The following is a 27,547-nucleotide window of genomic DNA, read 5'->3' as shown; positions in this document are numbered from 1 at the left end:
TTAATTAGGCTTGGCATGATTTCATATGTGCTGCCCACAGACATTACTGTGCATACTCCTGCTAGGACAACTGTCTGCAGAGACTATCTGTGAATGTCACAGGGGCATCAACTTGTTCTGAAAACACTTGTGCAGACAAGAAACAAAAATGAAATAATGTCACTCTGATCATATTTAAGCATTAGCTAGGGCAATGATAAAATGCTATGGGCATCCTCCAGTTAATAACTAAATAAATGCTAAGTAGCATCATGTTGGTGACCAATATTTAAAGAATGGTTCAATGTGAAGTTCCATATGGCAACAGATCGTCTGTCACTGTGCTGTGAATTTGGTTAGTAAACTTGCCTAGCTTTATTTAAAAAAATAAGATTATATATGGGTATATAAACCTTTCTCACTTGATAATTTTTATTCATAAAAGATATACTGTCATGGCCTTTGAGTCAGTCTCTGCTTTATACCGATAGACATGAACTTTCAAAATCTTTTAGTGAAAAGTAAATTACCTTTGAGAGTGAGAGATGCTGTTTAGGGGGGGTGTGAGTACATTCCTCCTTGGCTTCATGAGGAATTATTGCTCTGGAATTCAAGGGTACAGGAATTAATCTGGTGTAGTAGGTGCTGGTTTGTATTGCCTGAGGTGGTATTCCTAAGTTCTGGGACAACATTATCATGGTTTTGGCATGAATTCAGTGGTTCTCTCAGTGATATACAAGAGATTGTGTAATTTCCCTTTGTCATTCTGGTTTCCAGTGTGTATAGTTAGAATTATCTAATTGGATTCTAATTCCCTTTACAATTTGTAGGCATGCTGGAGCCCACCGGGTTTTATTCAGAGCCCATTGAAGCTAATGGAGGGAAAGAAAATCCCTTTGACCTCATTTGGCATTTACTCAAGCTCTTTGTGGCTGAAGCTGATGGCTTCATCAAAATCCACTTAACCTTCCAGAGATGAGTGTGTGACAGGGACTGCTCAGGTCATTCTGGAACTTCATGGGTTTTCTGTGAGGGGTTTGACCACTTTCCCTTGTTATTCTCTTTATTACCAAATCTAGGTGAAAGGAGCAATTTGAAAAGTAGCAAAAGCCAGTGTGATATCTTTGTATGGTCTCTAATGATATGTGGTCCAACCTCAGCATCTTTTGGGTAACACAGGATTCATACAGTTGAAAATGAATGTAACAGAAATATGTTTTAGAATTAACTTTCTGACATGTTTCTTTTCTTTCTTCACAATTTTGAGAGTCCCTGAGGTTAAAAAATAACCACACCCTGCCCCCCCATTATTCAGGCGTATTCCTGAATCTTTTCATATTTTAAATGTATTTCTGATGATCAAACCTACCCAAATAAATGCCTAAAAATAAGCAATTGCATAGCATGCTGATTTTTTTCCCAAGAAAATAAGAAAACAAATAGAAAGAATACAGATGAAGAAAAGAAAATGATCTGCCCTCCTTAACCCTTCCCCAAAGACAGGTGACAAATTCCATATTATCTCTTTAGTCTAATGCTCTGCATTATCATATAAACAAAAAATTTTGAGATGTTATTATCATATTAATTTTTTTTTTTTTCTGTCCTGGAGAATTAGTTTACCTGAAACTCTCCCACTTCCTTTTGTCTTAGTAGGACACAGAAGGTTGCTTTTTTAGAGTTTCTCCAGGCTACAGCCTATCGGGACACCAGAAGAATTTCTTTATTCCTGAATGCCGTGTCCTATTGTAAGATAGGATAGATTTAATGAACCTATAAAGCGGACCTTGCTTCTCTGCACTTAAGGATTAGGGAAAAACCTTACCAGCACCAACATGAGTCTGGACATGGTCCTGGGCAATCTGCCACATGGGATGCTGCTTGAGCAGGGGGTCTGGACAATATGACCTCCAGGGATCCCTCCCAACCTCAACCATTCTGCTATTCTGAGTTTCACGAGTGATTCTGTTCAATGGCAAGAAAAGGAGTAAGAGCTGGCTGTTGACTCCTCCAGGGCAAAATTGAATGGAACAGATCTCGCACCTTTTCATTGGGCTGATGCACTGAGTTATGTTGCTGCAAATTACTGGTTGTGAGACAAACTGGGCTTTGCATTTCTTAGGGTGGAGGCCTTGGCCATGGATCTTCTGAAGATATATTCCTGGTCCTTTTGATTAGCATTAGTAGAGAGGAAAGCTACTTCCACCATTGAGGGGTATGTTTTCAAAGCAGTGTGCAGGGCTTTGGTGTGTGACACCATTAAACGTTAACATGCATTTTCAAACAAGGAGCCTCAAGGCTAGAGGTACCTCTTTGATCTTTGAAAAGCTTGCCACATAGGGGAGTGAGTTTGAATGTGTACTTATGTGTGCGAACACTTGCAGGTAATTAGATTTTAGTTTCAGGGCTGCAGGACTTTGCAGAAGTGATTCAGATTTCAAAAGGCTCAAAATAAACATCAATTCCTATTTATCTCAAGGGATGTAGAGGGGCATAAAATAAACCTTTAATGGCTTGAGCCATGCTTTATTAATTGCTTTGTTGAAGAGAGAAAACCTGTGGGAGTTTTTGTATTAAAATGGGATGTGAACCAGCAGAAATCTAAGCAGAATCTGAATTTAGTTTAAAGAGAGTAAGAAAATACACAACTGAGTTTTCCTCTGCATTTAAAAGATTATTACCCTAATATATACAGTTTCTTTGTTTTTAAGGAAGCATGCCTGGATTGAGCCATAATTATATATGAAAGCATTTGAGCTAGTCATTCAGTATTGAAGGAGTAGGATCTGTCTAAACAAAGTGACAAGCAATTAGGGAGCCTGGGGGAGTTGTCTGTTTGTCATATCTGAAAATAAAGTTATCAAATTATTACCCAAATTGTTCTACATCTGACAGTTGTATCTACAAAGGCTCCTTACAGTAGCTTCACAAAGATGGCTCTGTTTTCTATACTATTTTTGAACAGGCGCAGTGGAACATAGGTTTTGCGTGCGTGGGTTTTTTTCTTTTTAATCAAGACTTTTTTTATTTTCCATATACAAAGTTCATCACAAGGAAGACTACTGATAGAAGATGATCCTTTTTCCTTGTTGGGTGAAAAATGCCTTCTTTAGGCAAAATAAAAGGTAGCTGACTGCTAGAGTTCTGCTGGCTTTGAAATCAATCAATACTTTAAATCAAAATTGCCATCTTGTTGAATTTCCCCTTTTTGGTGTTTTAGTTGCTTGAATTTTCAGTGTGGGTTGTTTTTTTTTTTTTTTTTAAATGAAGAATGCCTGGTTTTATTTAATCCCATGTGAAAGACATACTGCGCTGCAATCTTTAGTGCATTTTACCTTTTCATTCTGTTGTTAATGTTTGTGAGCTTGTTGCAGAACAAATTTTGCAAAACCCTGGAGTGAATAGTCCTGCTATGTTCTGATTATGTCCTTTTTTCCCTACTATACTGTACTTGCATAGGTTATGAGAGTTTTCTCCCCCACTCTCTAGTCCTTCTGTATTTTGTGATAAATCCAAGAGAGCTACTGATGATCTGTCTCTTAGAAATGTTTTTGATGCAGAAAACACTGGATGGGTTCAAATTGTAACGATAAGTAGCAGAGATGTTTGTATCAAGTCTGTATGTAAATCTTCTAGTTGATTTTGAACAGGACTGGGAAGTGAGCCACTAACCAGGTGTGACAAGTGTGACCTTGACACCACCACTCTAGCTGGCTTATAAGATTTCCGCTAAGGAAAAGAATCTTGTTCTCTGGGATTGTCAAAGGTACTCTTGGGTTCATACAGATTTTCCTGGATACTGAATTAAACAGCATCATCGACATGGATGAAGGGAACACATGTGCTGAATCCGTTATTAATAATAATATTATCCACTTATAATGGATCTTTTTGGGTGTATCTGTTCTCTAAAGCATCTTCAGTATTGATTGAGAAGGATACCATTTGTGCATGCAGATAAAATTCAGGTTTTGGTAGTCTCTGTGGGTCCTGAGTAGTTCTACATTTTCACCCACAGTCCTCAGCTTGTCCTCTACCCTTGAGCGATGGCATGGCTCTTGCGCTTGCTGTCTATGTGAATGAGAAACATCTCTTCCTCAAACTGTTGCTGTCCTAACTAATGAAGGCAGGGAATAATAAATTTGAAAAGCTGAGCTCAGGAAGGCTCAAATCCTGAATGGGTCTATGACTGAATTGGTAATTAAAAATATCTTTACCATTTCAGTATCTGGACCACAAGCTCATCCTTTCTAACAGCTCTAGGACTGTATTTTGAGGGTGATGGATAGGGCATCACTAGGGAAGATGATGCTGCCATCACCCTCATGGTGTGCCCCAATCTTCTGACTGCTTGCTGGGGAGTCTTCTGTCCTCATGTTTGCTAACATCTTCTAGTATACTTAATGGGTGGTGAAAGTTTCTCTGAGGGTCAGGAAATACCTTCCACTTATAAGAAAATTCAATGACAGAGATGCTGAAGTGAGTCTAAAGTCATGGGTCAGAACTGTAACGATGTGAATGCTGACAACTGTGATCATTTAGTGCCATGGATCTGGTTCAGAGCATGGGATTGGAGCTCAATGTAGCATTAAGATTGTAGCAAAATCTATAGCTTGAGGGTCTCAATACTGATTCCCAAAATAATCATGGTTAGTTAGAGAGAAAAGTCAAAATATGTGTATAAACTCTTCCTTATTTGACAACATGTTCAATCTAACAGATCTATAGGTTTCTGTTCTCCTGTGGCACTAAAAATGCCACTGTGACTGATGAAGAGAAAGCATGCTGCCCTAAGAAATGCCTGGCAGAAATTTTCATCTTTAAACTGACATCAAAGTTGCATTCACCTTGCTTAAGAATGGAATTTTAAAACTTTTTTTAAATCCTGTCCCTTATCTAAACCATTAACTTGCTTAGAAGAGTCTTAAAAATTGGTGTTTTGGGGCTAAATAAGGCATTTTTGTTGGAGGTTATTGAGACATGAAATGATTACTTATCATCCCTTGAAATGACATTACATTTAAATGCAATGGTACATGGGCATTTACTACTACCTTCATCTCTGTTAATCCTTGCTCACAGCCTGCAAATTGAACATTCTCTCAACCTTATGGGATGCACTGAGATTCTCAGTTATAATTGCTTTTCAGTATGCCATCCTGTATGTTATATGATTTGAAGAGGTTCTCTTCCAAACAGAAAATATTTAGTGAACCCCATGCTGTGTATTTTTTCCCCCCTTTAATCAGTTTTATCCATGAGTTCACCAGAGATTCAAAGGAGAAAGAAAAATAGAATTCACTTTACCATGATTGATTTAAAAATTCAAGGGAAAACCCCTTGGTTATTGATGGCTTTTAAACTGCTGTGCCTTGTTATCTGGGTATGCCTGTGAAACTCATCAGCATTCCACACCTTTCTAGCCGCTTCTGTTGTTTGCTTAGAGATAGTGGCTGTAAATTCAGATGTGCACAAAATAACCTTACCAGACACAGATACGGCATTGTTTGAAAGTCTTTGCAATGACTGCCTGTGTAAATGAGCCCTTTTCCATAGAGGTCCATAGGAAAACCAGAGCAGAAAAATCTTGAATGAGCGCTGGGGCTTGATCAATTTTCTCACATGATGGAAGATGCCCAACTTGATTGCCCTTCTGAAGTGACGGTTGGGATAGAGACAGAGAGAATAGGAATGGGACATCACACTGATGCAGATACTCACAGGTCTTGCTCCAAGGTGGGGGGGAAACTGTAGCACTGCAAAGAAACTGAGAGTGTGTGACCCATAGTACTGTGCTGGGGAAGCAGGAGGAGACCAGAACATATAAATGGCTAATTCTCCCTTAACTCCCTATTTGTATTTATTCCTGAACTCATGGAAATCAGCATCAAGTGTAAATCCTCAGAAGGAAACCCACTATGGGAATAGGATTCTTGGATTTGTTCTCTTAAGGTACCCCTGCTAACACACTGCACCTCCACAAAGGCGGAGCAAGGTAATAGGAGTCCTCACTCACGGGTCTGAGCTTATGTGACTGTGGTCATAGGTGTGATGGTGATAAGCAGTTGATGTTGAGATGATCCACTGAAGTTTGCAGCAGTGCTGCTGCAAGCATGCTAAATTTGAAGGTCACTAAGTGCAGGGAATAGCATAGATCTCAATCTGCATGAGACCCCCATGCAGTTTGGAGAAGCAGTCAGAACTATATTTCTGTCTCATTGGGTTGACTATCAGGTGGTAGAAGATGGCATGGTGCTACACAGATTGCTGAAGCTATTCTGTTTCTGAATTGAACTAGAAAATGGATTTATCACATGCACACCCACTCTCCAATGGTGTTAGTTACCTGAGATGGTCTACTCCCCCCACCCTGCAAATAAAGCAGGGGTTTCCTGAATTGGTTTTCATGTTCTTGTCAGCATGCTAACCTATTTGCTGTGGCTGCTGTGCAGAAAGCTTTTCTTTTTTCCTCTCCTTTTTTTTTCTTATTCTCATTGAAACAGGTATTTATATTTCCATTTAAAAAATTGTATTTAGACAACTTGGAAAAAGTGCTTCATCAATGAATTTCTGAACAATCTTAACGCTGAGTTACATCAGCAGAAAATCTGCCTTACCCCCTCTGCATTTTAATTTTATGTTGGTGAATGCCGATACTGAACTCACTCCAGCTGCCTCTGATCATTCTTGTATTTTTCTTCTAATAATGAGCCTGGCAGCCTTGCTGATGAGGGCATATACATTAACATATTTTTCTGCAAATTCTGTATTGTTTTAATTGTGTGTATTATGATATTTTAAGGCAAATGCTGTTCTGCTTTTGTAATCCATGGTTTAATTGATGGAGTCCTAAATTCCTCCTTCAGTGATGACCTCTGGTGAACAGGGCATGTTTGTAGCAAAGTCTGATACTTTTGAAGGCCATCAAGTTTATGTTTTTGTGAGTGCTGCTGAAACTTTTAAAGACTGTGTTGAATCTTTGGAACATATCAACTACTTTGAAATGCACAAGTAACGGGTCTTATGTAGACCAGGATAAAAAGGATGCTTATGATGCTGTGTGGCCATAGCAAAGGGTCTCTATGTTCTTGGATTGTATTTTTGGTAACATAGCAAAGAATGCCCTGTGCTGATAAAATCACTCACCTGTGTTTTCCTGTACAGATAGGCAATCTCTGGATATATTGCACTGCCGTGGATTGAATGAATTTATAGCCTGTCCGCTAAAGTGTGCTACATGTCAAAAGGGCAAACTTCAGATATAAAAATCTTTTCCACCTGCTGGGTCAGCTTTGTAGCTTTCTAATCTCAGGTCAAAGATCAGAGCACTCTTAAATTAGCAGGATCTCACAAATGTGGAAGGAAAAGGCAAATAAGCACAAGAAGCATTATATTCTGAGTAGAAAGTAGTAAGAACCCTTGATGACACCTGTTACACCTGCCGAGAATAAATCACAGCTTTGGACAATGATATACTTTTGCATGTTTGTCATTGGAATATAAATGTTGACAAGCTGAGTCACCACATCCTTTTGATGTCTTTTTTTTTTTTTTTCTTTTCCATATAGAAATGACAATGAGTTCAGTAATTGTTGAGATCTCAGCCTATCCCCTTATTGAATGGGTTTCTGTGACAGATTTACTGTTCATTGTCAACAGCTCATTCCTGTCCTAAAAAAACCCCTGCAATCTAATGAAAAGCGTACAGTGTGAGATAAAGTGACGGGTACCTTCATATTGTACAGGCAGACATTGACTCACCTAAATGGCATGGACTATGACGGAGCCGGAATCTGAGAACATTTCATTCCTTAAATGAAAGGACATTTTTCTTTAACTAATTTTTGTTGGTAATTGGCTGTGTCAGCTGTTCTTTGATCTGCTTGCAACAAGTATTGCTTCTATGTATTAGTTTACTGGAGCTGCATTGGTGGTTATTTGAAATTCACATTTTGACTTCATAAGCCTGAGTGTAACACGATTGCTCTGTTCCTCAAATTGTCTCCTGCTTCATTATTGTGCGTAAGAGTTACACAGCAGGCATGCTTGTTTCAGTAAAAAAAAAAAAAAGACCCACTATTGAAACAGTTTTTTGAGAGCTCCTTACATCGCTCAAAACCAGATTTGACCACTTTTTGTGAGATAAGGTTACATGTGCAGACTGTATCATAAAAGGATGCTCTATAAATGTACTGGTTGAGTAATACTTTTATGTCAAGGTTTACAGGCATATGAAAGAACACTTAGGTAATTTACAGTCATTTAGGAAGAGTTCATGATTAGCTAAACTATTGATGTTTACTTGCAGTACAGTGAGGAAAGAAAAAGGAATGTTGTTGTGTTGTTAAGTACTTTATCTAGTGTCTTATATCTCAAAAAATATGCCATGCCTATCAGCTAACAGATGGAGTTCACAGCTGTGCATGTGAGTATAGCCAGTCTCTAGGCAAAAAAAAAAAAAAAAAAAAAAAGGAAAAAATAAAGAATTTCTTTTTACAGAAAAACTGTTGGTTTTTTTTTTCATCTTTCCAAGAATCACTTACTAAGATATTCATGGTAGTAGAACCTCATAGTATGTGGTAGTTCCAATGAGATGCTTTGTTCAGGGACTCTTGATATGGAAAACATCTCTCAATCTCTTCCAAATCTGTAGCCATACTCAGTGTTTCTGCATTTCCTGTTTATTTTCTGTATAATTTTTTCCCCTCTCACAGAAGCTCCTCCTTCTCCCATATACATACACATCATTGGACTATAAAGGTGGAAGGTTAATTTGCACAGTAATTCTAAATATTTATTTCTCGTCCTCACAAAGGAGAATTGTAGCTACAGAAGGCAGGAGAAAAATAGATGAAGTGGAAGGCATCAGTTGTCACTCCTGAGCACTGTTAGAGGCATAGTACAAAATGCATGGTTTACGTCTTTAAAACAAAGTATGCCATTAAGTGGGTAATGCTAAGAGGAATTTTATCTAGCCTATAAATACCAGTGAATCTTTTCAACTTCAAATCCCAGTACAGAGACAATTTACTGTTGCAATCAAAATGATGCACACAATTTAACTTCAGCACCATCTGTAACTCTGCTGGTATTTTAATAATGAATAAAATTATATCTTGGCAACAAAAGTCCCGCTTAAATAAAATACCTTTAAATTCAAAGCGAAGCTTCCAAGAGAAAGCTACAAGGCCTCTGATTTACCCTGAAATATCCTTCATGGTTACTATAAAATAGATATATCTGCATTTAAATAGCAAGCTGTGGACACAAAGTCTGTGGGATTACGCGAAGGCCTTGTTAAACTACCTCTGAAGCTCGAGGATTGTGGTTCAGGCAAGGGCTGGCACAGCTGGTCACAAGCGCTTGTGCCCTCCTTGCACAACTTGTATCTGGTTCAGCAGAGTTGCGTGGGTGAGGTCTCATCCGGAACCTCTTTGCTGACGTGTCAGGCCCTGTGTACTTGAAGAAAAGCACCTACAGGAAGGAGTTATCTTCCCTTAAAAAGCCTTGTGTTACTGTGAGATGATGTAGGAGGCATGTCACTTGTCCTCTTTGGAGTTCTTCTTTTGAACTCCATTGTAAGGCCTACCCACAGCAGTTTGTGGGTTATAATTTTCTTTTTCATCTTCTCCAATTTGTATATTTTGCAAAGAGGAGGCAATTTTTGCTCTGTTAATAGTTTGTATGCTGGGTCCTGTTCCCTACCCTTCCTTCACTTGCATTGTGGAGCAATACCAGTCCCATGTTTCTACTCTGGGTTCTGCTGTCTCATGGTATTTATGACTATTTCATGATGCTTATGGTTGCTAATAGAGTAGCTGCAGCATAGACCAGTCTTACTGTGGCTTGTCAAATACTTTTTTTACAGTGATACTAGATTGTTGGCATAAGTATGGTACTACTTATCATACTGATAAGAGATCCTGACTAACAATATACTACCAGGTAGAAGTAATGTGAGTTTCACAGTCAAAGACTTTTCTGCACGTTTGTCTCTCTGAGGGTACAGCACTACTAAAAGCAGTTCAAATCCGATGTATGGCATGTCTGTGGAACCTAGGGATCGGTAATCTTTCACTGATTGTGTCCTCTTCATCAAAGCTTTCATTAAGGAAATGTTAGTGACCTTTCTGGATGGCCTTCACAAGTGGAAATCAATATGTTTTGTCCCAGTGACTATTCAAGTGGACAAGGGAAATAGCAGCAGGACAGGTTTGTTAACACATCTCAGTTATGGCTAGTAACAACCCTGCCTGTGATCCAGGGATTGATTCTCTTCAAAGGTGAAAGAAACATTAGTGTGGTCGTGACTGGTTTTGGGGTTTTATGGCTTTCTAAATATCTTCACTGACCACTAATCAGAAATATTCTAAATTCATATTGGTTGCTGTCGCTGACGTTATAGCAAGCTTGAAGAAAGTTATAAACTGGTTCATATCATACCTACCAACACTGATGTAAAACATGTACTAGAAGAATTAGAAAAGTTGGGCTGAATCTCTGATTTCTATGCAAACTCAGTTTTGGTAATATATTAGCCGTGTTTCAGAAGCCTGCTGTGATTCAGAAGCATTTGAAATCCTGTCTCTCTGGACTTGAATACATTTCTCAGTTATTTTTTCATACTTGTCACAGATGTTGAAGGCCTTCACAAAATATAGAGCTTAATTAGATATTTGGGCAAAAGGCCTTATCTGAAGTTCATTATTTTATGGACTATTAGCTAAAGCTGGTATTATTTGGCATGTTTCAAAGGAGCCCAAGAGTTTTAGTGTCTAAATCTCACTTGGATGCTTTTGAACTGATAACACTTATATTTGTGTTTTAAAATAAATGGGTTTGGGCAAAATTAAAATACATAGGGGAAGAAGAATAGATTTCCTTGTTTTTACTTGGAGGGCAATTCAAGCTACAAGAAAGGGATCAAAACCATTAAACCAAATAACTTCATAATATGTTGCTGAGTTTCTAATATTTTGTAATTTATCATTATTTTCTAAAAATCAAAAGTGAATAAAAATTAGAAAAATCAAGTCAATACAGGTAAATCTTTTTCTTCATTTCTGAAGTAAGATTGCTGGCAAGGGTTCTAATAATACACATGACACTGTAAATGCTATCCATAATTGCATGTCTCTCAGAACTCAGCGTAGTCAAGGTCAGCACCCATTTTTCAAATGCAAGTCAACATCTGTATTGTTATGTGATTTGCATGAAGATGATGGCTTTATAGGTGCAATTAGACATTCTTCATGACTTTTTTGGCTAATTATCTGGTCAGCAAGGAAACATAGGAGAAAACTGGCTGGTAAATGCTTTTCTTTGTGAGTGTCCAGTTGTTTTAAATGATTCTGTAGTATGGAATTTTCTTTGTTAAAAACAATGTTTTTAATAGACATATAATGCAGTTGACACAAAGAAGCAAAGTTCTTGTTCTGACTGGCAAACTGCCAAGGCAAAAGGAGTAGGGTCAGTAACTAGAAACCTGGAAGCAGCTGGAATAAAGGTCTGTTTCTGTCATACCAAGCAAGGGAGATGAAGTCTCTTGAAATGGCAGGGGGGTTGGAACTAGATGATCTTTAGGGTCCCTTCCAACCCAAACCCTTCCATGATTCCATGAAATGTGTGTGCTGGGATTATAGGGTGGGAATCAGGATACATTGGCTTTGCTTTTGGTTTTACCTTCTCTGACCTTGCATAAGCACAAAATGTTTCATCTCTTTCTTGTCTGCACCTATCAAAAAAGGAAGTATGACAATAACATGCTTTCTTAGAGACTTGTAATCTTGAGGGGTGGGTGTGTGTGTGGGTTTGGTTGGGGTCTTTTGGTGGCGGGTTTTTGTTTTTTGTTTTTTTCCCAATTCTGCCTTCTCATGGAAGCAGGACCTATGGGATGATCCTCACTCTGTGTGCACATCCTACCTTTTTGAACCCTGTGGCATATTTCAGCTAAGTTTTACAAAGAGATAGTAGTCTCAAATATGTACAGTTCATATATGTAGTGTCTCTGACAAGGGATGCATCAGAGCTACTCTACGTATGATCTGGGTTGTTGTGCATGTGCAAGTTGATGCATCCTAAACGTTTTACTGTACTGTAATTTGAAATTTCTTTTGGTATGTAAAAGTTGTGCCATGTCCTGCATTGTAGGTCAGTGCATGTAGAGCTGTCAGGTGCTCCGATGTTGCAAGGTGAATTTTGACTGAGGGAAAGGCTGAGGACTGACCTTGTGTCTCATCAGAGTATCCATTTGACAATCAACTTCCCTTGGAGGAAATTCCTGCTTGCACTCTAAAGTCAATTAATCATTACTCTCTTGTCTATCAGAAGCTGGACTTAATTGATCCTGGTGCTCTCAGAGCTATCTCCAAATTGTTAATGCTGTCTTAAACCCTGAAGCCTTAAAATGATGTGTTTTTATAGTTAGATAGGAATTCAGGGAAGGATCCCTGGCAGTAGTGGATTTTTTTTTGTTAAGGAAAACCAAGTAAAGATCCCAGAATTGGGTGTGAAAATGATGTTGTATGCTCTAGTAGCAGAGATCCAGGTGAGCGTGTCTGGGGATAAAAGCAAAGGATGTGGAAATGTAGACAAAGCATCTGGTAGTTAGAAGAGCTCATTGTCACTTTCCAGGCTGGAGTCTCCAGAGATCCCAGGGATAACTTTAAATGCGTTTCTCTGAAATAGTTTACACTTGCTGCTGTGCTGAGACACTTGGTGTCCTGTAGGTATCCAAGCATACCATCAGGGAACAGTGAGAATCCAGAGATTGTCACTGTGATTCTCGTCATGGCCAACTTGTGGATCACAGGTTGACATGCTGAGTTCTCTCTTGGTCTAGGAGCAACCACAGGGAACTGGAGAGAGACAGCAGACTAGACGTTACTTAAATTGAAATCTGCATTCAGTTATTTTGAACTTCAGGTTCTAAGTGATGCTGAATAGTCATGTACCTCTGTTGCTAAGACCTTGAACCTCTTTTTGAGAGGTTCCCAACCTCTCCACTGGGTTTTATAGAATGCAGAAGTTTGGGTGAGTTCGGTGCCCCAAAGTACTTGCCATTTGAGATCTTTTGTTTAGATCACTGTTCAGGTCATAAGTGACAGTGAATTTAAGAGCCTCTTTTTAATTTACAGATTACTTTTTAAGTCCAGACAGAACAATTATGACCTGATCTCACGCATATCAGGGAGCATATCACTCCACAGACATTTCTGCATTGCAGTCATAAGTCCTCTTTGAGACTCAAAGGCTTTAAGTGATAGAGAATCTACTCAGGACCTTGGTAATTTGTTTTGTTGTCTAATTATCCTGATGGTCAAAACATCAGTTGCATGCTTGTCCTTAATTTGTCTAACTCACAGATCTTGTTAGGCCTTTCTGCTGATGGTAACCCAAATGATGGAAAGCATTTCATACTTAAGTTTGCTTTTTGAGGTCCATCAGTCAATGCATTGATATGAGTTATATTGACTACCCTGGGGTTTTTTTCATATAGAGAAGGATTTTTATTAGAACAGCTCAGATACTTTTGTAGAGAGCTATTGCAGAAAGAGATGAGAAGTATTTTAATGTAATCTGGCTCATTATGGGAAAGGTATCACCCAGTTTTAGATCAGTCTAAATTTGCTCTCATAGCTATAATTTTTGTAATTTTTGCTTTTATTCCTTGCCTTTTGTAGCCCTGAAATATCATTAATGTATTATTCCCTGCTGCCCTCCCACCCCCCATCCTTGCAAATTGTATATTTACTCTGTGAGTGTGAGAACGCTGTGGTGCCTGAGATCCTGCTAACCTGCAGGACTTTTTCAGTAATTAGATCCATGTTTGCTCCATGGGAGATTCAATTAAAAATAAGAAGGTTTTATTATTATTCCCTACTGAAACCCCACAATATGTTCTTGAGTGTGTATGTGACAGCATTATAATGAGCAAAATTACTTTACGTAATTCCATCCTTATTCAAATGTTAGGGGCTACAAATTCAATTTGAATGTTAGCCTACCCCATCTGTCCTCAGATGAGAATGTGACAGTAAGAGGGGAAAGACACAGTAGACTACTCATCTAAGCAAACAAAACTAATTTGTATGTGTATGTGAGCCTGGGAAAGAAATGAAAGAAGGGTAGGTCATCAAATTGTATTCTCTGACAGAAAAACATTTTCAAGCTTTTCAAGTATTTGATGCCTGAACAACAGCTCTCATCCAGTTGCCATCCCACCAGACTGTTGTTATGGGGGGTAAATTTGCCTCACATGTGAATTCAAGCACAAATGTGCTCTTTTTCCAATTTCTGTCTACTATGTAGAAACAAATACCACCTTGGGATAGCATAAATTGGCATATTTGTTGCTCATGTGATGACCTCTATATGTTTTGTTTTGCTTTTTTTTAGATAATTGTGATGATGCATTGGTATCTCCCTTACCTTCAACAGCCCTTACCAGTTCCTCTGAGCTCTTCAGTACTCACAGTCCCAGCTTTGCAAAGCTCAACAGGCGAGATGGTAAGGTTGCAGTATGAAATGCCTAAACTATGCTTTTTAATGATATTTACAAAGAATAACTTTTTATGCTGTATGTAGGGCATTCAGAGCCCAGTTGAATAGAGCTGTTAGTTTATGCTTCTGAGAGAGCTCTATTTAGGAGCAATTCCTTCGTTATAGAAAACTTCTCTTGAATGTGAAGCTCTTCTCTTCCAGAAACATCCTGAACGAGGTTCACGTCATCTTTTTGCTTTTGAAGAGTTCCCATAATCTTTAGAGCTTTGCAGACGTTTGCAACAAGGAATACTTGAGGCCCGGGTAATGACTTCATACACAAGGTGAAACTATTAGGATCAAACTTGGTATCAGAAAAGAGAAGTTGGCAGTATCTAGGATGTGGTTTGACACTCCGTTGCAAATTTGGATTGTTGGCTCCCATCTTATTTCCAAGTTAGAGACTCAAAAAAGAGGAAAGCCCTGTATTATCACATTACATGTGATTTTCATTATAAGAAACATTAGAAAGTATACTACTAAAAAATGAGAATTTTCCTACTTAAAAATAATCTGAAACATCTGTTTTAATTAAATGCCATTTGATTAATCTACAGAAAGACAGTAAAGGGTTCTTTCTTAGATCCTTAGTGCTAATGATAAGGAGTTGCTAAGTCACTAGAGAAGTGTTAGATGGGAATTACTGTATCATATTTATAGCTTTTATTCTAGTTTTTTAGACAGACAGTATTGCATTGATAAGGTCCACACTTTTTTGGTACAAATTAGAGGAAGAGAAAGACAGAGTATTGAAATTGAACCCTAAGCAAGGATGTTGTTTCAGCAACTTTTATTTCAAACAGCAAACAGTAGATATCTTCACAAGAAATAATATTCACTAACAAGGACTGTACCACAGCTTTCTGGTAACATTGGAGTGTTTGGATGAGTTGACTTAGCTTTGTAATTGATAAGACAGTGCTGCAAGTAACAATGCCTCGAGATAGAAAGCCAGATAAATATATGTTAATGTAAATATGAATGCAACAGGTGAAGATGAATTTCTAAAATGCAATCCAGACCTACATCAGAGAAAGTTCTAATTCATCAAGTAGATTCAGTAATAGATAACAATAACTAAAAGATTAGCTCAAAAAAAGGCCTGCAGCAGTGAAATGTGCTATCCAAAAAAAAAAAAACCAACCCGCACACAAACTACCCATGAGTAAAGCTTTGTATGAACTGCTGAAAGTGTTCAATTAAAATGCTGATAAATCTGTACTGGTAATAGTAAAGCAGTTGTTATAATTTGGATAAATATGATTCTGAGGTATGAAATATATTTCTTACCCATGAGAGGGATTAATCAGCTTTTTTGTTTATAGTAAATAAATAATGAAAAAGAATAAGAAAATTGCTACAATATGACAGTATCAACTGAGCTTTTCAGTTCTCTATTAGCGCTCAGCCTGAGTAGTCAGTATAGGCAATTATGTACGGGAATATAAAACATATATAATGTCAGAAGGAATTTATTTTATGGCCAGGAGGTGTTTGATCTGGGCATTAAAGTAAAATTCAGCAGCAGGGAAGCACTTAGTTGCAGCAGGAAGTCCAAGAATTTGTAGCACAATGTAAAGCCAGTTGAGCTGTTTGTAAGGCACTGTAGGGTGGAAACAAGCTTTCCCTTGGCTTCGTGTTAATAAACTGCAAATAAGTATGGGCATCCTGAACAGCCCTGTGGAACATCAAGGAGCATTGACTGCATAACACTGGGCTTAAGTGCAATTTTTGGAATAATTATGGCAAAATGTACAAATAGTATGAAAAAGAAAAAAGTATTTGATTGTATTTCTTGGAGTCGTACGGATCTCCAACTGAGAAACCATCTGATCTTTGTTCTCCTCATATTTCTAGTGTTACAATTTGTTGCCATGGAGAAATAGGAGCAAGGTATCAGATTCCTGTGGTATTGTTTCTCCACTAGGACATTTTCTCCAGACCATGTTGAACCTCTCCTCTGAAATGGTCCACAGAAAATGTGAAATGTGTGAACTGTGAGGGATGATGGTGTACCCTTTACAAAGCGTAGAATCTTAAGGCTAATGGGAACCTGGTGGGCAAAATGGGGAAATGATATCTAAGGGGCATGCAAAGTGCCAAGCAGGTGTTGACTTTGAGCCTCCTCTCTCTCCCATTTTCTTCAGAGAAAGACAATGTAGCATCTTCATACACTAAATACATTACAGATTACCTGAAAACAAATGTACAGATCTGGTGGGTATAATAAAAGCCATGTTTTGTCTGTTTTATGTTTATGCCATACTGTATTGGGTCTGGCTGAGATGGAGTTAATTCTCCCCGCAGCAGCCCTCATGGTGCTGTGCTGTGTATTGGTAGCTAGCAAGGTGTTGATAACACACGAGTGTTCTGGCTGCTACTGAGCAGTGCCAGCACACACCAAGGATGTCTCTCCAATGTTTCTTCCTGGGGGTGCGCAAGATCTTGGGAGGGGACGCAGCCAGGACAGCTGACCCAAACTAACCAAAGGGATGTTCCATACCATATGACATCTGCTCAGCAATAAGAAACTGAGAGATAGGAGGAAGAACAGGGTGGGGGCATTCATTTGTGTGTATGGTGTGGGTGGTTTGTTTTTTTTTTTTTTAAACAATGTTTATCTTCCGGAGTAAGGAGTACGCATACTGAAGCCCTGTTTCCTACGAAGTGCCTGGACATCGCCTGCTGATGGGAAGTAGAGAATAATCTTTTGCTTTTTGCTTTGCTTCTGAGTGTGGCCTTTTGCTTTAGCTACATTAAACTGCCTTTATCTTGACCCATGAGTTTGGGCTTGTTTTTTCCATCTTATTTTCTCCCCTCCCTGCCTTGCTGGGGAGGGGAGTGATAGAGCAGCTTGGTGGATGCTTGGTGTCCAGCCAAGGGTAAACCACCACACACACTATTAATAAAAGGTATATGGTCCTCTCCAATTTCATTTTGCCCAACTACAGGAAAATGGTGTCAGGGTTATGCTTGTATCTGTTCAAAAGAGTTGATGTCCTGTAAATATTGTCTCCAGTAGCTGTTAGAGCCTTTGCATCCTACGCCCTTGTCTCTTATCCTGGGCCTGCCCTGACAAACATTCCCCAGGGTGAACATCACGGGCAAGTAAAGGAACAAGTGGCTGTACTTTGGATGTGCTTTTTTGCCAATTACTAGATAAATATATGTGGTGGGGTGTGACACACTATAAGGAATGATGTGCATAAAAGAAATATGCAGACACAGATAGTGTTGGAAAAAGATGCCAGTATACCTTGTGCCACCTGCTCTGTGTAACAGAGCAAATTTGGAGGAAAGAAGAACATTTATTAACTTTTGGCACTCACAGTAGTATTTGGTTGAGGATTGGGATGCCCACAAAAGTAAATAGAAGTTATGTGTTTGCTTAATCCTTGACTAGCAGAAGTGAGAGATGCCCAACAGGAAAAGCTTTAGTTCTGCCCTCAGTGACACAGCCCATGCACCTTTGCCTTTTCAGGGATTTTAACTGCCTTTCTTACAAGTCAGCATTACTGTCCATCTGTGGAAATGGTAATGGTGGAAGGGAAATGGGAGAGGGAAATACCATGGTGTTTTTTTTCCCCACGGGAAGGTGTATAGGCAGCTGCTGTTATGTAAAGATGTGGTCTGTAATCGACAGCATCTCTCTTGCGAGACCAGCTTCTGAAGAGGTGATGGTATGGGTAGGTGTCACTGCCACCTCATGCAGTGCTTACATCTGGACTGACATTCCCGACAGACAAATGTGTTCATCTGAAGACATATGCAGTTCAGAGATGCCGTGTAATCTGTGATTTGAGAGCTCAAGCTCACCACAGATCTCTCAAATTTCCATCCAGTGTGTATTGTTTGGTTGACTGATTTTGCAAATATAAACCTGTTGTGCCAAGCTTAAACTGGAAAATAGCAGTGCATAGTAAAGCAAAATATGTTTGTGGAAAGCACATCACCTTTCTGCCACTTCTAGCAGCAGAAGGGAGAGAGCATAAACCACATAGAATAGATGCTAGTTATGAAGTTTAACAAACTACTAGAAAGTTCCTGTGGTAACAACCTTGGCTTAAGAACCTATATATAAAATAGAACAAAGGAAGAAAGGGGTTTTTTAATGGGAAAGTCATCAAACAAATTACTTATTATAACGTGATTTTCCTCTATCACGTTGTTGCTGTTTATGCTGTAGAAAGACTAATTGAAGAAACCATGAAGGACAGATGAAAGTGCACACCTTTTAATATTTACTGGAAACATCTAGAGTAACATTTTTGGAGTGTTGAAGGGAATAACTTTGTGCCATAAACCTGCCAGAAGTTCTGAACTGAGTTTCTGTGTCCTGCCAGTTCCTGGAATAAAACTGTAAACAAAACAGCAGCTATAGTGTTTCAGAGTCTGTTTTGGATATTGGATACTGTGATCTAACGGAAGGTTTCCTTTGGCTCCTGTGTACATTAGTCACAACTCTGTGTAGGAGAAATATGCAGCTTGTTGTGTTGGAACACAGTTATATAGTTTGTGTCTTAAAAGCCAGACAGAAATATTCTTCATATAGCATTGAAAAAAAAAAAAAAAAAAAAAATTGAGGGGAGGGAAGAGAAGGGGAGGGAGAAGAAATGTTAGGATTTTTAGTGGGAAGTACTGCAGTCTTATCTAAGCTATATATCTGTATGGCATTGAGAGAGATATGAAGTAGTCGGAGAAGAATTGAGTGATGAAATTCCTAATCTCATTAGGTCTTTCATGGCATGCTCATAGGGGAGAGTATTCTACTTTAAGGGAGGTAAAATAATCACAATGACGATGAAGACTTCAGTTATGGTTGGAAAAGGTAAAAATAAAGCATGGCACTAACAAGCAGTATGCATTAGTTTGGTTACAAACTATTTTCCCTGGGGAGCTCTGGTAGAGAAGTGAAGACTCTGTTATCTTAGGAGCAGGGACAATACCCAATTCAAGCTATAGAATAAACACGCTGCTTCTTTAGTCCCAGGAATTGGGACTAAATCCTAGCTTAATGAACTGTCAATAATGAAAACTGTAACACCTATTCTTAGACAAAGGAATTTTAAATGTCAGTTGGCAAATCCAATGTGGTCCAGCAAAATCAAGATTATTTTTTTTAAAGGGCAAAGTTATTGAAATTGACTGCTGTGATATAAGCCACATCTATTGATCTTTCAACTTGGTTCACTTCAATAAACTATTCATGGAGCAGCTTTGAGACAGATCAGTTAATAAGATTAAAATACTGAGGTAAACCCAGCTAATTATAACCAAAGTTTAGTGATGCTTTTTCTTTGGAAACACACATTTGAAAAAATTCCTGTAGTTTACATGAAGAATTGTTAATATTTTACTTTCACTTCTGTATTTCCCCCTTTCCTTCCCAATGTTATTGTGTTCACTGTAATCACAGAAGTGCTTCTGTAAACTTCACTAATAATGGCAAAACATGCAAGATGATGGGCTGCAGAAACAGTGACAGCCTGAAAATTTGCTGCTTTGGATACTTCATAATGGCTTCTGCATTCTTCATAGCTGTGGTGTTCACTTATTTGTAAGGCTGAAGTGAAAGCTGAGTATATATGGAGAATAAATGTATGCAAGTAGAAACAAGTTAAAAGAAAATAAACGTAGCCTATAATTTAAGGGTGTAAAAGAAAGCAAGAGAACATAAAATAATATATTCCAATCTGGAAGGATTTCCCTTTTTAACCATAAGCTCACATCTACTGTAGGGAGTGAAGTAGTGAAATTCAAGCAGTGGTTGCAATTCTGCATTTCACTGGCTTGGTGTTACCATGAGCCTGTTTAACTTCTAAAAGAATTCAAGGGATAGTATATATCTCTATTTTTAAAGGACAAACACGTGATACAAGCTGTCAGCTTCAATGTGATCGCAACTTCTGAAGTCTCCGTTCCTGAATGGAGAAGTAGATCATGGAAGTGTATAATTTGCAAGTCATGTTTGTCCTTATGAAGATCTTGTTTGTTCTTTTGTTTAAGATAAAATATGTGTACACTTAACAAGCACCTTGTGTAAGGAAGAGGCGAGTTTCCAGTGTGAAGGCAGTCCTTTCAGCTGTTCAATCAAATAGTCTCTAGCTTTACAATGTATTATCTGAAGTGCATTTACAATCTGTAATTAAATCATTCTTTCAAATACTTAATAGGGCACAAATAAAGATAACTAACGCTTTTGTATGTCTTTCAAAACATGGCAAAAAAGAAAACGTCAAAGCAAATTAGAAGTTACAAATCATCATTCCCAGATTGGCACAAGCATGTGAGGAGGGAATACATAAGAATTTTGGGGGGTTTTGGTGTTTGGTGTGGTGTGGGTTTTTTTGGGTTTGTTTTTTTTTTTTTGGTGACTGAGGATGTGCCAACCTTACTGGCATTTGTCCTGCTGACAAAGAATAGATTTCCTTAATTTCTTAGAAATTCAAAAATCCTTTTTAATTTCAGGTTAATTAAGAAAACCTTAAGGAAGCACACCCCATGCAGTATATTTCCTAATACAAAAATATGAATAAACAACTGTATGTTCAGGAAGTAGATTCCTCTGTGATGACCTGAAATAATAACATGATTCTTTCTCAAGTATAATTTCTTTTGCTGTCATTGTCATCTAAATTACCGTTATCCAATCTCTTTCAGGAGCTGGTGGCTGGTCCCCGCTGGACTCAAACGAGCAGCAGTGGCTCCAGGTTGATCTGGGAGACAGAGTGGAGATTGTCGCGGTGGCTACCCAGGGCAGGTACGGGAGCTCAGACTGGGTAACCAGCTATACACTGATGTTCAGCGACACCGGCCGCAACTGGAAACAGTACAGACAAGATGATACCGTCTGGGTAGGTCCGAATCACAGATGCCTTTGGCCCCAGATCTTTCTGATTCAGGCTCATTTTGGCATTTGGAGTAAAGGCTTTGGTTTCAGATCAGAGGAGTGCTGTAGTGGTGTGAGACCAGACCCGAGTGAGTCTACAGGGTGTTTTGATTAAAATGGGTTATGTCATCTGCTGTCTGTGGGATACAAGTTTAGGCTCTCAGGACTATGTTGTTTTTCAGACTATGAGGATGCTCAGGGCACTCAAAATGACCTGTATGCTTCTGTGCCTGGTTGGCTTTGATTCAGGCACATTGGGGTAAATGGGGCTAATCACCTGCACTCTTTCTCCAGGAAATACGGGAATTAAGTCTGTATCTTATACAAGCTTGCTGGCCAGAACAGCAGAACTCATGCTGGGGGAGGTGGGTGGTAAATTGCTCCTTGCCTGGAGAAGCCTGGAGCTGCAGCATGACTTGTGGGATGATTTAGCAGCTACACTAAAAGTGCTCAAGGCTCTTCCTAAATTTTAATGCAGACTTGACACTTGCTGTGTCGCAAGTCCAATGTGTGACTGTGCCAGGTGCTGTCTGGGGGACTGTGTGTGGTAGCAGTACCACCTCAGGTGTGGATGGAGAAGTTTACAAGTCTTCCTTTCATATGGAAAATGTGAATCGTTAGTGAATTATTAATGAATGGTAGCATCCTCTCTGTGCTATAATCTCAATTTCTGAGGATCAATAGCTTTGGTAGCATGACAATATATGGTGGTAAATTACACATATTCGTCATGAAAATAAAATGGAATGTTTTAAGGGTGATCAAATAGACTTCTGTTTTTGTCTTAAATTTTTCTTTGGTTAACATCTTGGTTAAATGCTGCCTCTCAGGAGCAGATTTTGGTTCCAGAAGATACTGATTGTGAATGAGGAGAGTTGTGGTGCAGCAGGAAGAGGGGAGAAGGGCTGCTTAATTTTTTTCCTAAGCATGTTGCAGTCCTTGGGGATGTACATACAGGGAGGTTAACTTCTGTAGTTTTAAAATCCATTGCATTGCTGCCGTCTTTGTTTTATCATGGGTTTGATTTAGGGAAAGCTAATGAAATCCTTCTTCCTTTAAAAAGGCAACTTTGGCCCAAAGATGGTCATAAAGTTGTCAAGTGTGCCTCTGCTTCACCTGTCACTTAGAGTTATATTAGGCTGACTTTGCTCCAGATATTTATACTTTTCTAAATTTTTTTTTTTTAATGTTTAAAACCAGTGGAATTTCATTCTGGACTGAATGCAGTGATCATTTAATCTGGCTCTTGACTTCTATCCTTGGGACTCTGAAATCCAGAACTGAGATATTTTTACAGACTTGCTGTCATAAAGAGCTTCCTTCCCTGAAAATATTATGTACCTTGTTAAAATTTTATATTAAGACAAATTAATTTTTTATTACATGTTTATCATTTCAGTCCTTTCCTTTTTGGAAACCCTTGACCTTTTTATTTTCTTTTGTATATTTTTTTCTTAAAGGGAAATGTGAAAAGACAACACGTAGAATTTACCATAGCAAATCTTTGTGCCCTAAGGATCCAATTTTGTGAGTTTCTGATGTGGCACCTAATATTGTGCACAAGAATAAGAACAAGCCTAGCAGGCATCTAACAGTGAGTTAGGATTTATGAAGAACCTGAGCACTCTTGTTTTACTAAGTGATTCAGGCATGAAGGTGATTCAGAGCAGACCCTGACACAAGTTCTAAAGCTTCAGTAGATCTGGAAGCCTGCTTTCTGGAGTGGTAATTTTTGTATGCTTTTCTAATGGAAACTGCCATAGGCTACAGGGGATAGCTTTGTACATAATTGAGGATAAATGACATTGAATTTGGATGTGAAAAAGGTAACACTAGGGGAAATATTTGGATATTTTTTCCCTCACATTAGTTTCTACAAGTCACACTGACCATACGAACCAGTAACATAATTCCAGTCCAGAAGAGCAATTTGCTTTACATCACCGGGCTTGAAGAGATTGCTAGGATGCATCACCAAACTTTGCTGTTGGAAGAATCTGATACTGAAAACCCAAAGTGGGCTCACTTGACACTTCATTAGACTCTGCAATCCACCTAAACTGGCAAGTCTCATTAACACCTAGGAGCTTGTATGCCTGCCCATGGAATTAACGAAGATCAAGAATTACTTCTGTACAATTTTTATTGTAACTAAAGAAGAAGTTGATTCTTTTTTTTCCTGGTATTTTCGGGTTTGTTTCACTGAACTAAATTAGGTCTGAGAGCCATTCAGAACACAAAGAGGAAAGCCAGAGAGGCTTTCGGAAGCATGTATAGAATTATAATTTCAAATTTTGCAGTGTTTCTGTTTTAATGGCAGTAATCCTTTCCTTAGGCTTTTTTCTCAAATAGAAGAAAAAGAGAAGTGCACTGTCCTGCTGCATGTTGAAGGCTTTTCTATAAAAGGCAGACCCTTGGATGAAATGAAGATGAGCACACCATGGTGCTTGTCCTAAACATCTGGCTGTTAAATAGCTGTAAGGGAAGTTCTGCATTGCACACCTCTAGGAAAGAACTGTTGTCCTTGACTTAAGGGAAGGCAGTGGACTGGACCATTTCACAGGGACAGGAAAGCAGCACCCCAGGGTAGGCTCCACTGTCACAATTTGTGACAGTGTACACTGTACCAATCTGTCACAAGATTGGTAGTCTCAACCTTAGGAATCTGTATCCCATTCTTTTTTTGGGGGGATGGGCAGGGTGGTCTGTGTTCTGATTGTCATCTGGGTTTAGAGTTAACTTCCACAAGAAGCTGGAAGGGGACACAACCAGAATAACTGACCCAAACTAGCCAAAGGGATATTCAATAATATGACATCATACTCAGTATATAAGGGGGGAACTAGCCAGGGAGGAAGGAGGAGTCGCTGCTTGGGGGATGGGCTAGGCACTGGATTCTGGGTGGTGAGCAAATTGCATTGTGTATCACCTGCTTTGTATATTCTTTTATAAGTACTGTTGTTATTTTCCTTTCCCTTTGCTGTCCTAGTAAACTGTCCTGTCTTGGTTTTGCGTGGCAAGGTTTTGGTAGCGGGGGGGGGGGGGGGGGGCTACAGGGGTGGCTTCTGTGAGAAGCTGCTAGAAGCTTCCCCTGTGTCTGATAGAGCCAATGCCAGCCGGCTCCAAGATGGACCCACGGCTGGCCAAGGCCAAGCCAATCAGCGCCTCTGTGATAACATATTTAAGAAAGACAAAAACAGTTAGAGAGAGCTTTTGCAGCCAGAGAGAGGAGTGAGAAGATGTAAGAACATCTGCAGACACCAAGGTCAGTGCAGAAGGAGGGGGAGGAGGTGCTCCAGGCGCCGGAGCAAGATTCCCCTGCAGCCCGTGGTGAAGACCATGGTGAAGCAGGCTGTCCCCCTGCAGCCCATGGAGGGAGGATGAGGGAGTGTAGAGATTCCACCTGCAGCCTGTGGAGGACCCCACGCCGGAGCAGGTGGAGGCACCTGAAGGAGGCTGTGGCCTGTGGGAAGCCCACGCTGGAGCAAGCTCCTGGCAGGACCTGTGGACCCTTGGAGAGAGGAGCCCATGCCAGAGCAGGTTTGCTGACAGGACTTGTGACCCCGTGGGGGACCCCACGCTGGAGCAGTTTGCTCCTGAAGGTCTGCACCCCGTGGAGGAGACTCACGTTGGAGAAGGTCGTGAAGGACTGTCTCCCGTGAGAGGGACCCCACGCTGGAGCAGGGGAATGATGAGAGGAGTCCTCCCCCTGAGGATGAAGAAGCGGCAGAAACACCGCGTGATGAACTGACCGTAACCCCCACTCCCCGTCCCCCTGTGCTGCTGGGGGGGGGGCGGAGGTTGAAGCCGGGAGTGAGGTTGAGCCCGGGAAGATGGGAGGGGTGGGGGGAGGTGTTTTAAGATTTGGTTTTGTTTCTCATTCCTCTACTCTGTTTTGCTTAGTAATAAATAAGATGAATTCCCTCTCTAAGTTCAGTCTGTTTTGCTCGTGATTATAATTAGAGAATGATCTCTCCCTGTCCTTATCTCGACCCACAAGCTTTTAGTTATACCTTTTCTCCCCTGTCTGGTGAACGAGGGGAGTGATAGAGCAGCTCTGGTGGGCACCTGGCCCCCAGCCAGGGTCAACCCACCACATGTCCTTATCCCAACCCACAAGTTTCATCTTTATTTTCCAATTGTCCCCCCCATCCTACTAGGTAGGAGTCTCCTATGTCAGGTGGCAAGTTACCAGGTTACTTCTCATCCACAGGGAGTGGAGGGGTTAAAAATCCAGGTTATTGTGGAAAATATACCACTTAAAAAATCTCAGATGATCAGGTGGGAAACACATCCCTTCCCCCCCCCCACCCCCTCCCCCCTCCCTCAGACTTTAACTTTGAAGCTTTTCTTTCTCTGTCCTTAGGATGGGATTTTAGTACGCTCTGTGTCCCTCAGGACTTCAAGCTTTTTAAGATTTCCTTCTAAAAATTTTGTGTATAGCTAAAAGGGCTAGAAGTCTACCTACTTCAATGCTTTTTATTTCTGAAAGCTGTGCTGTTCCTAACTTAAAGGGTGGTCGATGCTGACTCATAGCTCAGATGAGGCTGTGAAATCTAAATCATTAGTGTCTGGAGATCATTAGATGACATTTGCTATATCAGTATAAAATATTGACATGCACTGGGCCTATCAGGTTCACTGGTACAGCTTCTACTTTAGTAAAACTAGCGGGAGCTTTGCACTTTGCTATATGGACATTACTGAATGTCTCACACCAATTGCTCTTTGGTGACGACTTAGCATTTGTTTGCAGCTGTTGAAAGTGAAGATTATGTCAGTATAAGGACCTAGATAGTTATACTGCCTTCAGAAAACAGATAAACAAATTTACCAGACTATGTGGAGAACCATTTGACAGACTAACTATATAGTGAATTGCTGAAAAGGAGGGTGTATGAAGTACCTGGGTATTTCAAGGCAAGCATTTGATTTCAAGTAGAAATTTGAGGTTTCACTTTCATTTATTTGCATTCCACCAGATGAAAACAGGGTCTTGAAATTTCTTCTCCACCTCATCTGTTAAACTAAAACTGGCAGAAATCCTTAATCTCTACTCAACTCGAGTCAGATTTGAACTGCAATTTCTCCCAGCCCATCTGCGTGACCCAGAGACAAAGTTACAGGGCATTCCCAGCTGGCTGTACTGGAGGTGTCTCTTGGAGGAGGCACAGCCTTTCCCCACTGCACGTCATGGCCCATTGGCCACGTTTGGTGGAGACAGCAGGAAGGCAGTACCTCCTTTCATAATCCCTGAGTAAGTCTGCCTGGATGAAACTTTTCCTAATCATGTCATCACAAATGCCTGATGCTCCCTATTGCAAGTGGTGCTCCTGAGGAGTTGTTTCCAGCCATCTGGGTATAGGTTTTGTCCACCCATATGGCCTACGCGTCCTTCAATGCATCTGAGACCTCGGTACATAAATTCTTTATTGCGCTGCCGATAAGACAGACGTTTGCGCACCAGTATGTATGACATATTACTAGTAAAAATCCCTTTCTCTGTCTAGAGATTACAAGGCTTATTATCCTCCTCTCACGGCATGCATACAGCTCCCATCAACTTCACCATTAATGAGCGCTGCATAGACAGATCGCGAAGAGAATCAGAAAACCTCTTACATTTTCACTCAGCCTGTGTTTATGATGTTAGTAAATTCTGCAGCTGGAGTTGAAGACAAGACAGATTAGCCATTTAAAACCAATTTTCCAACCCCATTTGTATTTAAATAATCTTGTTACAAAAGGACTCTGCGGTTCAGAGCAAACTAGACTTATAATTATATTTTCAATATGGATAAATCAGCTGTGTGTGGACACACTAGCTATTGATTGGAAGACATAAAACATAAATCTTATTGCTTGTAACAAGTAAATGATTTTTCAGTGTTTTTAAGTGTTGAATAATTTAGAATTTACTTTACCTGCATACACACCACAACTTGAGTCAGTCCAAATTATATATATTACTGGGACAAAAGTGTGGGCTGTGATACAACGCTATTTTCATTTTAGATAGCAATTTTTATGCTAGCTATATTGAAAAATACTATACAAAGCTGAAAAATGCAATTATACAGGAAGAAACAAAGGAAAGGGGATGAGGAAGGCGTAGCTGTATGCAACAAAAGGAGAAAA

The 27,547-nt window shown here is 39.6% G+C and overlaps 1 protein-coding gene across 2 annotated transcripts in view; it reads left to right on the top strand.

Moving 5' to 3' along the window:
- The window catches only part of CNTNAP5 (contactin associated protein family member 5), a 294,719-nt gene that overhangs the window by 58,689 nt on the left and 208,483 nt on the right, over positions 1 to 27,547 (top strand). For both annotated transcript variants that reach the window (XM_075756999.1, XM_075757000.1), the window contains exons 2-3: positions 14,377 to 14,487; positions 21,181 to 21,374. In XM_075756999.1, coding sequence (XP_075613114.1) covers positions 14,377 to 14,487; positions 21,181 to 21,374 — 305 coding nt within the window. The remainder of the gene's footprint in view (positions 1 to 14,376; positions 14,488 to 21,180; positions 21,375 to 27,547) is intronic.

This window comes from Balearica regulorum, chromosome 6 (genome assembly GCF_011004875.1).
Source record: "Balearica regulorum gibbericeps isolate bBalReg1 chromosome 6, bBalReg1.pri, whole genome shotgun sequence".
Taxonomy (NCBI): Eukaryota; Metazoa; Chordata; class Aves; order Gruiformes; family Gruidae; genus Balearica; species Balearica regulorum.
The sequence above is the reverse complement of the archived record's forward strand: the minus strand, read 5'-3'. Positions and strand labels throughout refer to the sequence as shown.